General features: G+C 41.1%; 1 protein-coding gene across 1 annotated transcript in view; it reads right to left on the bottom strand.

Moving 5' to 3' along the window:
- Window positions 1-12,013, bottom strand: part of SH3BGRL2 (SH3 domain binding glutamate rich protein like 2) — a gene marked incomplete at its 5' end in the record, with an annotated part of 44,318 nt that extends 32,305 nt beyond the window's left edge. The window contains one exon of the mRNA XM_051778237.1: window positions 11,813-12,013. Coding sequence (XP_051634197.1) covers window positions 11,813-12,013 — 201 coding nt within the window. The remainder of the gene's footprint in view (window positions 1-11,812) is intronic.
- Between the last annotated feature and the right edge of the window lie 1,446 nt (window positions 12,014-13,459).

Here is a 13,459-nt window from a genome sequence, read left to right as displayed (position 1 = left end):
TGTCAATGCTTTCCTTATTTTCTTCTGACAGTTACTATCCACATGGCACAGATGTGTCATTCTGCCAACTACAGATATACACACCCTGACAATGCAAGTAACAGCAGTAACAGCAATGCAAGTAATTCAGAATTTGTTGTGCTATGTTTTTACAGATATTTACAAGTTTTCCCAGCAGTATATGAACCTGCAACCAAAAAATGCACTTGTGGCTCTAGACAAATGTCATACTTCAGATAAACTTGGACTATATTACTGCAACATTCTATCAGCATGTTTTTGTAAGGTTAGGATGATGGATTTTGTTGATATCATTTTCTAAACCAAGGCTGACTGCCACTGCTATTATTCAGATCAGTAACAAAATTATCTTTGACTCAACTGAGCAAAACAAGGCTTCTAACTTTATTAATGAATGTCAATATTATTTCTCTTTTAACAAATGCAGCTATATCCGTGTAGCTTACGTGTTCTTGGAGCTCCATATCTGTAAATTCTCTTTTCTTTTATACTTCTGCAGACTCATTTCTTAGTGACTAGCTGCATCCCCAAACACAGCAGCCATCTGATTATTATCCCATAAACTGCAAACACATTTCCTGTAAGGTCAACAGGAGTCACCTCCACATAGCCAAAGTTGTCACTGAATACCACTCTGCATAAACCCATAGATTTTCATACCCTGGGGCCTGATGCTGGGAACCTTTACTAGAAAACAGACCTTGCTGCAGGCAACCCAGTTTCACTGAGCAGGATGGGACTGCTTGTGCATCAGGGCCTTCATAGCAGCTGTCTTCTTTGATCAAAGACTGGTTTTGTATCTTCTTTCTAACCAATTTTAGCTTCCTAGGAGGTTCCTACTGAAAAATGTGATGCTATTTAAATCCTTCAAATGCCACTCCCATCTCTGCTTCTATATACACATATCAGATCACTCAGAGATGTTTCAGGAAGACTGTCTGACCTTAGGAGATGCAGATCCAGATCAAAGGTTTAATGCATACTTGAATTGCATTTCTTTAGATTAGACAGGGATAATTTCACTATTATCCCTGCAGCAACTTAATGACAGGTTTCAGTTGCTGATGCTCTATTGTTCAACAAAGCAAAGGAAGCTTCCTTTCACACGAAGACACACAAAAATTCATTTGTCTTTCTCTAAAAAACATAGACCCCAATTTCATAATTAAGAAATTTGATTTGTAATGTTACTATTAAATTGTTCCAAATAATCACTCAAAGGATTTAATAGCACTGATAATACCCAATATCATCCTTTGCAGCACACGAAAGTGCCAGGACACAAAACAAACTTGTGGAAGTTGTGATAGAATTTCCACTGTTAAATTCTGATGAATTTTTTACTGAGTCACATTCTCTTGCTTAAACTGGGATCTATCCAGTCAATTCACGGGACCTGCGTTACATGGATTGGTGAAAAGAATCTCGATGGGCCATATTTCCTAACATGTGAAAGTAAACGATGTTCTGCCTTTTTGTAAAAACATAAAAATCCAAAAGCCAACAGGAAAAACTTGTTAGCATGTGTGAAGGGAACATACACAATCATGCTTTGATTTCCATTTAACATGAAATACAAGTTCATGGTTTCAGGGCTCTGCCTACAAAAAAAAAGCTCTGAGGGTAACCCTGCTGGCAGTTTTCAACAGAACAGTCCCATGAAATGAGACATTCTGAAAGCCACAAACTGTGGTTATTTAAGGTTTTGTCACAAGTAGAAGCTTGCCAAAAGTTATCATCACTCGTGCAAGAGTGACAAAACTGGACATGGCCTGGTGCTGCAGACACTTGATTTCATGGGTCAATGTATCACTAGTCCATCTTCACATTCATGAAAGCAAATGCTCAAGGCTATGGCAAAGAGCACTGCATAACACTGCAGGCATGTGTTCTGTCCTGGAGCTCTGCAACAGGCAGAAGAGCAACTTAGAAGTTATCAGCACTAAGGTCTTCAATTGCCTCGAATTGTTGTGAGAGCTGTTAGATAAAAATCCTCAAAACATTGTTTACACCCATGTTACCTTTTTCCTAGGTAGGAAGGGAAATATTTATGCTACTGCATGCCCCCATTAGCTATCACAATTATATTGGTGGGTATCTTACACTGGTATAGCTATTTTGATATTTTGTAAACACCTCATTATCTGAAATAAGTTATGGAAGTAAAGCTTTTAAGTATAGGTCAGAGACGTGGAATAACAGAGATAGCTGAGCAAGCACCAGGATTTCAGCACTCTAGCTTACATAGAAGACAGATATCAGGCATTTTTGACACAGCCCTGACAGATGCTGACGTATCTTGAGTAACCAACACACCAGAACTTTATCTTTATTTCTCTTCTGGGGATGCAAAAATCAGTGGTTTACTTTTTACCGAGTGATAATTAGTATCTATTGGTGATTCCAAGGTTAAGAAACATATCTACATGCATGCATATACACAGATATAAACATACATAACATACACTGTATATATATATATAACCATATATATTTATCTCCATATATATACATGTAGATCTCTCTCTCCATATATATGTGTGTATGCAAAAGTACATTTCTACATATCTATATTCAAACAAAATACAGGTTAATACATATACAAAGGTCACTCCCAGGTGTTAACTTGTGCAAGTTTATTCCTTGCAGTAAAATGAGAAACGTTTTGTGTTTTCCCACATTGTCTTAGTAGGAAGGGTGGGGATTAGTTATCCATAGAGAGAACAGCAAAAGAAATCCTGGAACTCTAAACTGTGAAGGCAAGGTCTATCCTACACAAGGGAGATGGGCAGCAACAGAAGGGCATGCTGTGATGATTCACATGACTCAGTGAACAACCTGCATCTCCTAAGAGCTTCTCTTCATAAATCAGCTAGCAAGACAGTTAATCCCTTTTCTCTGTGTCAAATTCGATTAGTTTATAGTGAAGTACAATATTAAATCTAGACTAAATAAGCTTGTTTACTCATGTAAAATCAAATTGATTTTCTCTTCCCCCACTAATGAGATAGAAATAACTTGGTTTGGAGAAGGTTCCTCATCACTGTAGCTCTTTTCACCCCAAAAGAAGAATATCCACACACTTTAGACTCAGCCCATTCAGAATGGTGACAAATATCTCTTAGAGTAAAGCAGCACACCTGAATGGAAGCACTGCCACAGCTTTGAACAAAATAATTAAAAGATTTCACCCCAAAATACTTCACAGATGGAGGTCTAAAGCCTATGCAAGAAAAGAAAGGAAGCTTTATATGCACACTCTCTTGCTACGAGACAAACTATGTTAAATTAATTGCCTGTACAATGTTTGTATCTCAGTCACCCCTTCCGCCCTCTTACCAACAACTTTGAGTCACTTCTTGAAAGATCAGGTCACACTTTGCTCACCTACATGAGTCACACTAAAATTCGGTGTTTTCAGAAATAACAGTCAACAGTGACTTAAGTTTCTGAATTGATTCAATTTGCCCATTTAGTGGGTGCCGACCAAACAATATACCAGCCTCGGGAGAGATGATTACAGAAACAATCTCATGGCTACTTAGTAACTCAGAAGCTTTTTGAACTTTTGCAGCTAACTGCAGACTTTTTCCATTGCCAGCTACAGGTAAGAAACACTACTGCTGCCCCGAGATATCCCCTCGCCTTACCAGAAAGGAAATTTACCAACTTACGGGACTTGCATAACGCTGACTATCTTCCGTAAAACTTATTTAAAAATTGAGCTGCTAAAAACCACTGACATACTGGACTGTTAGATACAGTAGATTTCAACTACGAATAGATTCTACAAAATACAGCATTTCTGTGTTCATTACTCCTCTTAGCAAGCTTACACACGTTAAGCAAAACACAGATAGCAGCATTTCCTTCTGGACAGACTCCCTTAGGGGATCAACACTTGAGGCTGCAGCTGAGGAAGCTGTTGCCGTCAGTGAACTTGCTAATAATGAGATACATTGGTTACCAGTTAAGCGACAATTCTTTATATCCAAGTTCCATTCAAATTGCTAAAGACAAAGGTGATAATGATTTTATATAATGAAGAACTTCCTTAAATGCTGACTATTTTTCCAAAACTAATAATTTCTTCTACATTTCCCTTATTGGATAAACAGGTGTATAAACTGTCTGAAATAATTACACTGGGAAATGGATAGTACAGAAGAGTATCAGAGAGAATCCAACAATGGTCAGCTGAAACATGTTGAATTATAGACTCAAGTTTTGCTTGTATTTAAATTAAAACCAAAAGCATTCATACAGCAAGTGAAACTCAGCAGTATACTTCATTTTTAGCAAGACTATTAGAACCAGAATATTCGATGTATCCGCTAAAATATAGGATTTTTTTTTCAAGCTCTTACAAGTACTAAGAAAGATGGTTTACTCTGAATAAATACTGCCCCACTGCATTGGCAAGATTTGCTGGGCTTTGGCACTATCAGGTAAGTTTGCCTAGTAAACTTTCACTTTTCTTGGATTTTACCTACATGTCCTTAAAACTTAAAAATGGGGAAGTATTCGGTAATAAAAGAGAGACATAACTTTGCAGGAGCTAATTATTTGTTTCTAGCCTTACTGTCCACCAGAAGGTGGAGATTCAGGAAATTCAGCTCTCTTGCCTAGAATGTAGCTGGTACTCAGTTGCTATGGTTTGCCAAAGGACAGAGGCTTAGGTGTCCCTTCTACCAACAAGCTAGTTCCTTCATTTTAGGTAGATTATATCCTGAGGTTCATGCCTCCTTACTGCTAATGAGGACATGTAATGTTGCAGACATAATGTTGAGCAACTCCAAGCTGGAGCATTTTTTCTCTTACAGGCATGAAAAAAAATTTCAGAACAATACACATTAATGAAGTCCTGAACTTTTCATACACATGAGATACCATTTGGGTTTAATGATAAGCATGGAAATCATCCAGCTTGAACAAAAGACCAGTCAGACAATGAAGATGTTTTCACCTATTTCAACAAACTTTGGATTACATCTTACATGAATTTACTACACTAAACACCACAACCTAGTAAATGACTGCAGATCACAGGATTCACATTAGTCCAGCAATGACCTTAATTCAATATCTTCTTTAATATCTCTTTTTACATAGATATTTAGCTCATAAAAACAACAACAACAACAACCAAACAAACAAAAAACCCACCACCCAAACCTCTAGTGCTTAGCATATTTTGCCCAAATAATACTTTCTGGGGAAAAAAAAGGTCTAGAGAGGAAGCGAATATCTGACCTAGGTTTACAGAAGAATAGCTAAACAAATTTTGGGAAAGCAGTTCTGTGATGCCAAAATGTAGTGAAATTCAGCTCGTTGTCCCTTTGCTGAGCTACCCTTGTAGTGACAAGAAACCAGACATTCAGCATGCAGCAGGCTGCATATGGAAAACGTGCTGCTTTCAATTGGAATTCACCAGATTAAAGTTGCTGCTACCACGATCTTCATTTCAGCTGCACTGAAACGAGCAGGTGCAGTGATCTAAAGTGTTCCAGCATGGGAGCCACCAGCCTCACCTCTCAGCTGGAGCAGTGTTGGCAGAGAATAATGTGACAATGACAACTGTAAATGTGACAGTTTATATGTTGGTGTACTACTGGCAGACAACAAAATGGGGACAACCAAAGAACTGCAAATACTTCAATCCCTGCCTTTCCTTCTCTAGACAGTTATGTGCCCAAATTAATTTCCATTTCGCAAAACAATATGGAAAATAAAGCATTCCAAAAGTAATTTGTACTAATAAATTGCATACAAGTTAGTTATTATTTCAATATTCTTTTTCATTAATATATTCAAATTCAGTTATATGTGACATCCAGTGATCACTGACACTATGATCAGGGTCAGGAAAAAGAATTTCTAGGCTTTGACGATATGGGTGGAAAATTAAGGAGAACAGGTCACCATCAGTGAAGTATGCCCATTTGGGGACTCACACTTGGACACTGCTGTACTCTATAGAAAAACAAAGGGGAAAAGTTTTTTTAAACCCAGTCAGAACAACACCTGCTTTGAAATTTTATTACAGCTACAACTGTAATCAAAGGTCAGTAACTGTCCTATTGCTCACGACACTGTGTAGTCCACAGCATGTTCTCCAAGGTAGCATTACTTCTGACATACTTTATCTGCCAAGAAGAAATGTAAATATTTGAAAAGCACTGGAGCATACAACAATGGTGCAACTGTTAGGTACTGAATACCATACACAAATTCCACCTGCATCCTTGTGACTAGGGTTCTCACTCGGCTCCCTCCTGAACATGTTCGTTGAGCTACCTAAACTGCTGTTCAGAGGCTCACAGTTCTCTCTATCACAAGGCAGGAGAATTAACTAGAATTTAGACTTATTTGGAATACAGACTTGAAACCTAGATCCACAGGCAGTCAGCCCTTAAGGTGAAAACCAGCTAAAGGTGAAAACTAGAACTGACCTCCCTGCCTCACAGAATCCACAGTCATGAGTGAGGCTCTCAGGCCCCCTCTACCACAGCCCTGCAAAATAGGACTGACAGAAGCCAGCAAAGAGGAATATGAAACAACTGACCCGACGATAAGAAACTTGAGGAAGAAAGAGGGAACTAATTTTGTCAGTCAAAGGGACTAAATCCAGAAAGTCTCCAGATCTCTCCTATGGGCATGATATAACTGCCAGTGTCCAAGACACGGATACACATGATGTGTCCAGTGACTGAGCAAGGATCCAGCCTTTTTCATCCAGTATCACTGCTGTGGTTACAGCACTGCTCTGTAGTGCACAACCAAAAGCACCATCTTGACCAAGTGAAGTGACAAAGCATGATGTTCATGAGGGATTCATAAATCAGGCTTTGAAGATCCAATCCAACAGGTATACCCTTGGCATGCTGACACGTTAGGCAATTCTGTGGTTAAGAATTTACTGCTACTTCCCAAGTAAATATTGCAGGATCACTTCTAACTATAAAGACTGTCTCAATTCTGAAAAGCTAACTTACCTGCTGCTCTGATTTTACTAAATTATAAGCTTAAAAAATCATGATAATGTTTATAATTTGCAAAGATTATTATTTTATAATATAGGTAGTTGAACTTCTGTAAATTACATGCAACAAATTGTAAATTCCTGCAAATCACCACCATAACTAACTGTTTTCACAAAAGGCACTTAAATCACTCAATCAAATCACTTTCGATTTTAGCTGTTGTGCTTTTGGGGTGCAGAGAAGCAAAAAAAAAAGTTAGATGGTGGATATTCTAAGTGACATATTATAAGTTAACCTATTCCACACCCCACTCAGTGAGATGCACAATATTCCTGAGAAGTGCTATGAGAAATGTTGAAGTACAGTGACTTTGTACAAACATGGGTGGAGTTGAAATTCATCATTGATAGGAGACTGGTTCAGCCTTAAGAATGCTAGCACTGTATTTGTCTTCATTACATTACCCAACAACATGTGAACCAAACAAACTTGACTGTAATTATTCTGACATTCCAATGTTTTATAATGTGATTTAAAATCATTCCAGGAAACGAAAAATCCAACTTGTTTGACCTCCATAATACGCTTAAACAAAACCCAAGCTTTAGTCTCATAAACCCAATATTTGCTGTAGAAACAACTGAACTGTAACTGCACTTATCAAGCTTCCTAGTAAAAAAATCCATAATTCTCTTCAGTAGCAGGAGTCAAAGTCCAAGTTTTGGTCATTTAAAAAAAGTCTGTTCTTTTCAAGTTGTTGCTGTTCCTTCTAAAACCCTCCTGTCCCTCTAAACATGTTTTCATGGAGAATGTGGTTGAGCAGAACTTGTCCTTGTACACTAAATGGAATTCATTTCAGTGATGTGTTCTTCTCACATTATGAAATGCTTTCCCATTGACATTTTTGTGTGTTCACATCTCTCACTAGTCAGAGAAGATTCCTCCACTGTGTCATTATTCCATTAACTTCCCTATATTATCTGTCCAGCTTAACAGGTGAAGTTTCAATAAACAAATATCACAAAGAAGAAAGTACAAGTGAGGCAGTTGTTTGAAGTTTCTCCATTATTTGAAAGTTCTTCAACGATATTCCTGTTACATGATCCTCAGTCCTCTGACTGCAAGACTGAAGTCTTCTCTGGTTTGGTATTTCTAGATAATTGTAAGAATTCCAGACATAGAGTTACTTAGCTCATGCTACCAGCTTCCTGACAAAGGTAGAGCTGCTTTGAAACACTGAAAACCATTTAACTATGAGTCAATACATAATATGGTAGCATAAATGTAAATTTTTATTAATAGACTCGGAAAAGTGAAACAAAATTACAGTCACCTAGGAATGATTTGGTGAAAAACATTGACATAAGCTATTTCCTGGAAACAGTGAAGCACTGCTGAGGGAGAAAAGCAAAGGCTACTTTAAAAATAACCTTTCTCCTAGGCACAAAAGAACATTGAATGTCCTTATCAGGGAGAAGTAGCAAAGCCTGTCTCCCCAGCCCTACAAAGAAGTGCTTGGAATTCAAGACACAGTTTACCAACACAAGTAGAAATTCAGGTCAGAAAAAGTAGGAGACAGTAAGGCTTGTAGAAACATGCCTGCCTGCCTATTCAGAGGCTTCACATTGTGATTCAATCGGATCTGCCTAATGCATGCTTCAAACAGCATGAGGTTATTCAGAAATGTACACACACACACACACAATGCCTCTCTCCTCCCTTCTCACAAGAAGGTCTCAGAAACTTGTCTACAGCGTCCCTACAGGCTAAAACCACAGTCCAGCTTCCCTAAACACTGAAAATCAATGTTTCCACTCAAGCAACAACTAGGTTTTGGGATCTGTGAGCTACTCGAAGCTCATGAGGAGTTTATACTCACAGCTTCTATTAAAAAAAAAAAAACAAACCCACAAAAACAAACAAACAAAAAAAACCCAACAAAAAACCCCAATCAAACAAAACAAAACAAAACCACAAAAACCCCAGTTATTACAAGTAACCTCTCGAAGGTCTAAGAACCTTCAGATATTTGGAAGATGTTGCAAGGAGAACTCCAAGATGAAATGAAGGGAAAATTCATATTATTCTTGGCTCCTTCTCATCTGCTCCAATTATTTCCTTTTCTCATTCTTCTGAATGACCCCTAAAAACACTGTGTGCACTTATCTCTTAGACTTATGCATGACAATTGCATATTTTTATCTTCTTTCTCACAAAAGAAATTACACTAAGTATCGAGATCAATAAATATTTTAGTAGTTTCCAGAGGAAATTATACTTATGCAAACCGAATCCTGTGCTGACTGAAGCCTGGTTATATACTACATAACCATTATGTTTCTCAGGAATATTTCAGCCAAACGCCTATCATTTGACTTCAGTATTCTGAAGATTTCAAAAGGAGTCACACGCAAAGAGTTTAGCTCACTATATTTACCAAAACAAAAGTTTATCCTACATGGACTTTTTAGAGTCTACACGGACTTTTTTTTTTTTTTTTAATAAAAAGTAATTTAACAAAGTATGTGTAGTGAGATTAGGAAAGTGAATTGTGTCACAACAACATTGCTTTTTGTTTATCAGCCAGTATTACATATAGAAGTTTTTGGTCAATTACAGCAGGTCAGATACTAATCTGAGCAACATCCACTCTCACTAGCAGCTAGATTACAATTTGACTCAGGTTGACCTACGGGTAGAAATTAAATCATGGATTCTGACACCATTTTTAGCAGGAGACAGAGTAGGATCAATAAGGGATACTCATTTCTCTAGACAGGGAAATCATCCTGTCTCATGAATTGCACAGGATCCCAAAAAACAGCTGATGTAGTCGTGCTGAAGGCTGGAGGAGATAAAAAGGAATTAGATACTCAAACACTTTTTGTTTCCTTTACACTAAAGTTTAGTTCTAGGAGAATAAAAATAAGTTTAAAATTTCCATGTTTAGAGACATGCAATACAATATAATAACCTCTTTTTCTCCAGATGCAGATTCCCACATAACTAGCTAATATTAGTTTTTTCTTTTTCATTTTCCTCTATCACTTAGCCAGGATCTACAGACACCCCCTGCAAAGCCCACAGAAAAAAGCCTCCATGATATGACACTGAGAACAGCAGGAACCTAGCCCATAATGAAAGCTCTTAAATGCTGCAATAACACAGATGAAGAAAAATTGACAGAAAAGAGATGTCACAGCTCTTGTCCTGTATAACAGTACCTTCAATCACTAAATAATCTGTTCTTCTCTGGCTAGGCTGTACTCAGATGTACTGCTGTCTAGATGAAGAAACTTCCCTATCACCAGAATGCAAACTGTTACCCATATTACATATCATTTTCTTGTAGTCCAACCAAGAAAAAAAGGTAGCAAGTGAACTAATGTGCAAATTAAATTGCTTGTCAAATTCAGATTTGGTTTGTTGGGTTAATAGATAGTTAAGAGGTTTATATTGCTGCTGTTAACAGGATATGTACCTTGCAGACAGCCAGAGAGAGCAGAACCAAAAACCCCTCTCAATAACCTCCTTGCAGACCGGAGATGAGGGTGAGCTAACTATGTGGCCCTCTTCTACGGCTTCGACAAAAACAAAATACAAACCTACGCATTGTTGTTCAACCTATGAGGCATGAAACAGAAACTAAACCTAGCAATACTAAGCTACCAGAGCGTGAAACAACTGCCCATGTGGGGAAGAAGATGTTGCTCTTATGGATGCTTGATGGACCCGGATTATAGAGTTCTGAAGATACTCTGTTTACTCAGTTGGCTACTCAAATGGATAATTAGGTTTTATTAGCTGTAGTGCAGCCACTAAGCATCTTGAACACTTCATGCCAAAACATATCACAACATATACCTGTCATCATGCCACTGAACTGAAAACTAGTACCGCACAGTAAAAGGCTGGAGGAAGTGAACACACAATAAATCTTCAATGGGAAAATTCAGTGATACATCCTTCTGCAATGCAAAAAATGCCATTGCCCTCACTGCTGAAGCATAAAGAACATCAGTTAAATTTAAGTCATTCTGATATTTGTCATTAAAGAACAAATTTAGTAGAACACTTACATCCAGATTTCCTTAACAGAAAACTGTCACTTTATATGAAAATATGGAAATTCATAGGTCACATGCATAATTGACTCAACAAGAGAATGATGTATGAGTTTCAATTAAACACCAAACGCAGTGATGTCTTTTTCAAAAAAGAGTTTGAAAGGAACTGTACCTTTTCTAGAGTATTTCTTAATGCAGAGAGGTGCTGGTGGCCTGAAGCCCAGTGTCCCTGGGCTCTCCTTGTATTTATCTGTCCATCCTGCAGCGGTGCAGGCACCAAGGCACCGTACCTGCCCGGGCGCGGCGCCCCTCGGGGCGGTCTCCCCTGCTGACCGCCTCCCAGGCGCGCAAGTTTAGCCCTGTTTAATCACCTTCGAGACCCTTTAAACACACCCAAGGTTTGCCCCCTACGAAGGGGTTTCGGGGTGCTTGATTTGCCAAAGACAATTTACGAACTAGTTTAAGCTCTGGCAACCTTGCGGGGGATAGTTGTCTTTTTCCTCCCCAACGCACACGCAACCCCGGCGAATTCAGCCCGGCGCTCCAGGACATCCCACGGACGCACTCTCGGGTCTGGGGTCCGTGTCGGCGTGCGGGACGAAGGCTGGGAGCCGAGGGCAGGCTCGGCAGCCGCGGGGCGGGCGAGCGGCGGCTCCAGCCCCGCAGGCTGAGCTCTGCCTGCGGCGGCCCCGCTCCCCTCCCTCCCTCCCTCCCTGCTCCCCGCCGCTCGCCCCCACTCACCGCGACCGAGCCCGAGGAGGAGGCGACGAAGACGCGGATCACCATCTTCACCTCATCAGCCGCGGCGGCGGGAGCGAACGGGACAGAGCACAGAGGCTGCGGGAGCCGCTCCCCCGCACGGACGGGGCCGGGGCCGCCCCGCTCCACCCCGCCACCGCCCCCGAGGGCGGCCACCGCCCGCAGCACCCCCGCCCCGCCCCGCCCCGCCCTGCCCTGCCCTGCCCTGCCCTGCCCTGCCCGGCGGCCGCAGCCCCCCTCGGTGAGCCGGGTCCGGCTCCCGGCTGGCAAGAGGCAGGCGATAGCGGCGAGAGGCGGGAATGTGGGGGCGGCGCGCAGGGACCGACGGGCGCTGTAGTCCTGCCCGGGCGGGGACAGCCGCAGGACGGGGGTGGGAGGCAGCCTGCCCGCGCCCGCCTGCCAGGAAAACGGAGACGAGCGGCAGCCTGCCCGCCCCCAGCTGCTGTGCCCAGAGCCCGGGACTACCTGGTGCCTTTGGGAGGATAAGAGGGGCTTGTGCCGCCCTCCAGGTGCGCTGCCCACCAGTCGAGGTGAACGACGTGTGAAATTGAGCCACCCCGCCAAGAGAGCTCATAGCTCAGGCCGCTCCTGGTCCTCCTGCCCCGTGCGGAGCTGCCGGCTCTGCTCCACCGGGGCCCGGTCTGGCCCCGCTGGCCGCCGCTTACTGCGGCAAAGAGGTGGAAAATGAAGCCGTTCTGGGCAGGTATCCCTGTCGAGGCAAGCTAGAGGGACAACACAAGGTGAGTAGGCCACTGGGCAAGAGAGCTGTCCTACACCACACATCCCAAAGGAGTTAAACAGTGCTGCCCGTTTTCATTCTCTGGTATAGATGTACAGTTCCCAATATTGTCAGCCGTGGAACAGATGTTATTAATCAAAGGGATAAGCAGACAACCCCAAATAACCCTTTGTCAGTCAGCTCATCTGCAAGGGACCAAGGGGAATCCCTACAGCCCTCATCAGCTTTTGGGTCTGTGAGGACACAGCCTGTCTTTATTTAAAGTCTAAGAACCACATAGCTGGCAGCCTTACACATGTTACTACAGTTGTAACCCTCATCTTCTTACTTCTCTACCTGCAGCCAGATGGTTACTCATTTCCTCTGACTAAACTCTCCCTTTCAACCGTATCACCCCAATGCTAAAGTGCGTGGTGTCAGCTTCCTTCACACCTTTGCATTGCCACTGCCCTCAGTGATCTTCCACTGTCCAGACTAAGCACAGACCTTGGCTTGCTGCTAAATATGTCCTTAAAACTTTCTTTACATTTTAATATTGATCATTCGTTTTGAAATCCTGCAGGTCTTGAAGCAGGATTATAGCACTGAGCTATAAAATGCTCAGTGCTCACTTTGAGCTTTGATTTATCTTGTGGAAGTCATTAGGAAGTTTTAAGCTGACTTCTCTGTCCTCTGGAGTGGAGCTTAATGTCAGCAATATAAAGTCCAATCCCAAAATGTGAATTCAATTACCAATCCTGCAAAGATTTATAGCTACGCATTACTTTGTTTTCATGAGAGTGCTTGTTGAAAAGTAAGAGTAAACTTCCTCAGAGTACACTTAGGTACAAAGGTTAAGATTTTCTGGCTTCAGTGCTCCTGTCTTCACTTGAGCATAACTTTTACTGTGG

The sequence above is a fragment of the Manacus candei genome, unplaced genomic scaffold (genome assembly GCF_025592945.1).
Source record: "Manacus candei isolate 608988 ecotype Guabito, Panama unplaced genomic scaffold, ASM2559294v1 h1tg000011l, whole genome shotgun sequence".
Taxonomy (NCBI): Eukaryota; Metazoa; Chordata; class Aves; order Passeriformes; family Pipridae; genus Manacus; species Manacus candei.
This window is presented reverse-complemented; position numbering and strand designations above follow the sequence as displayed.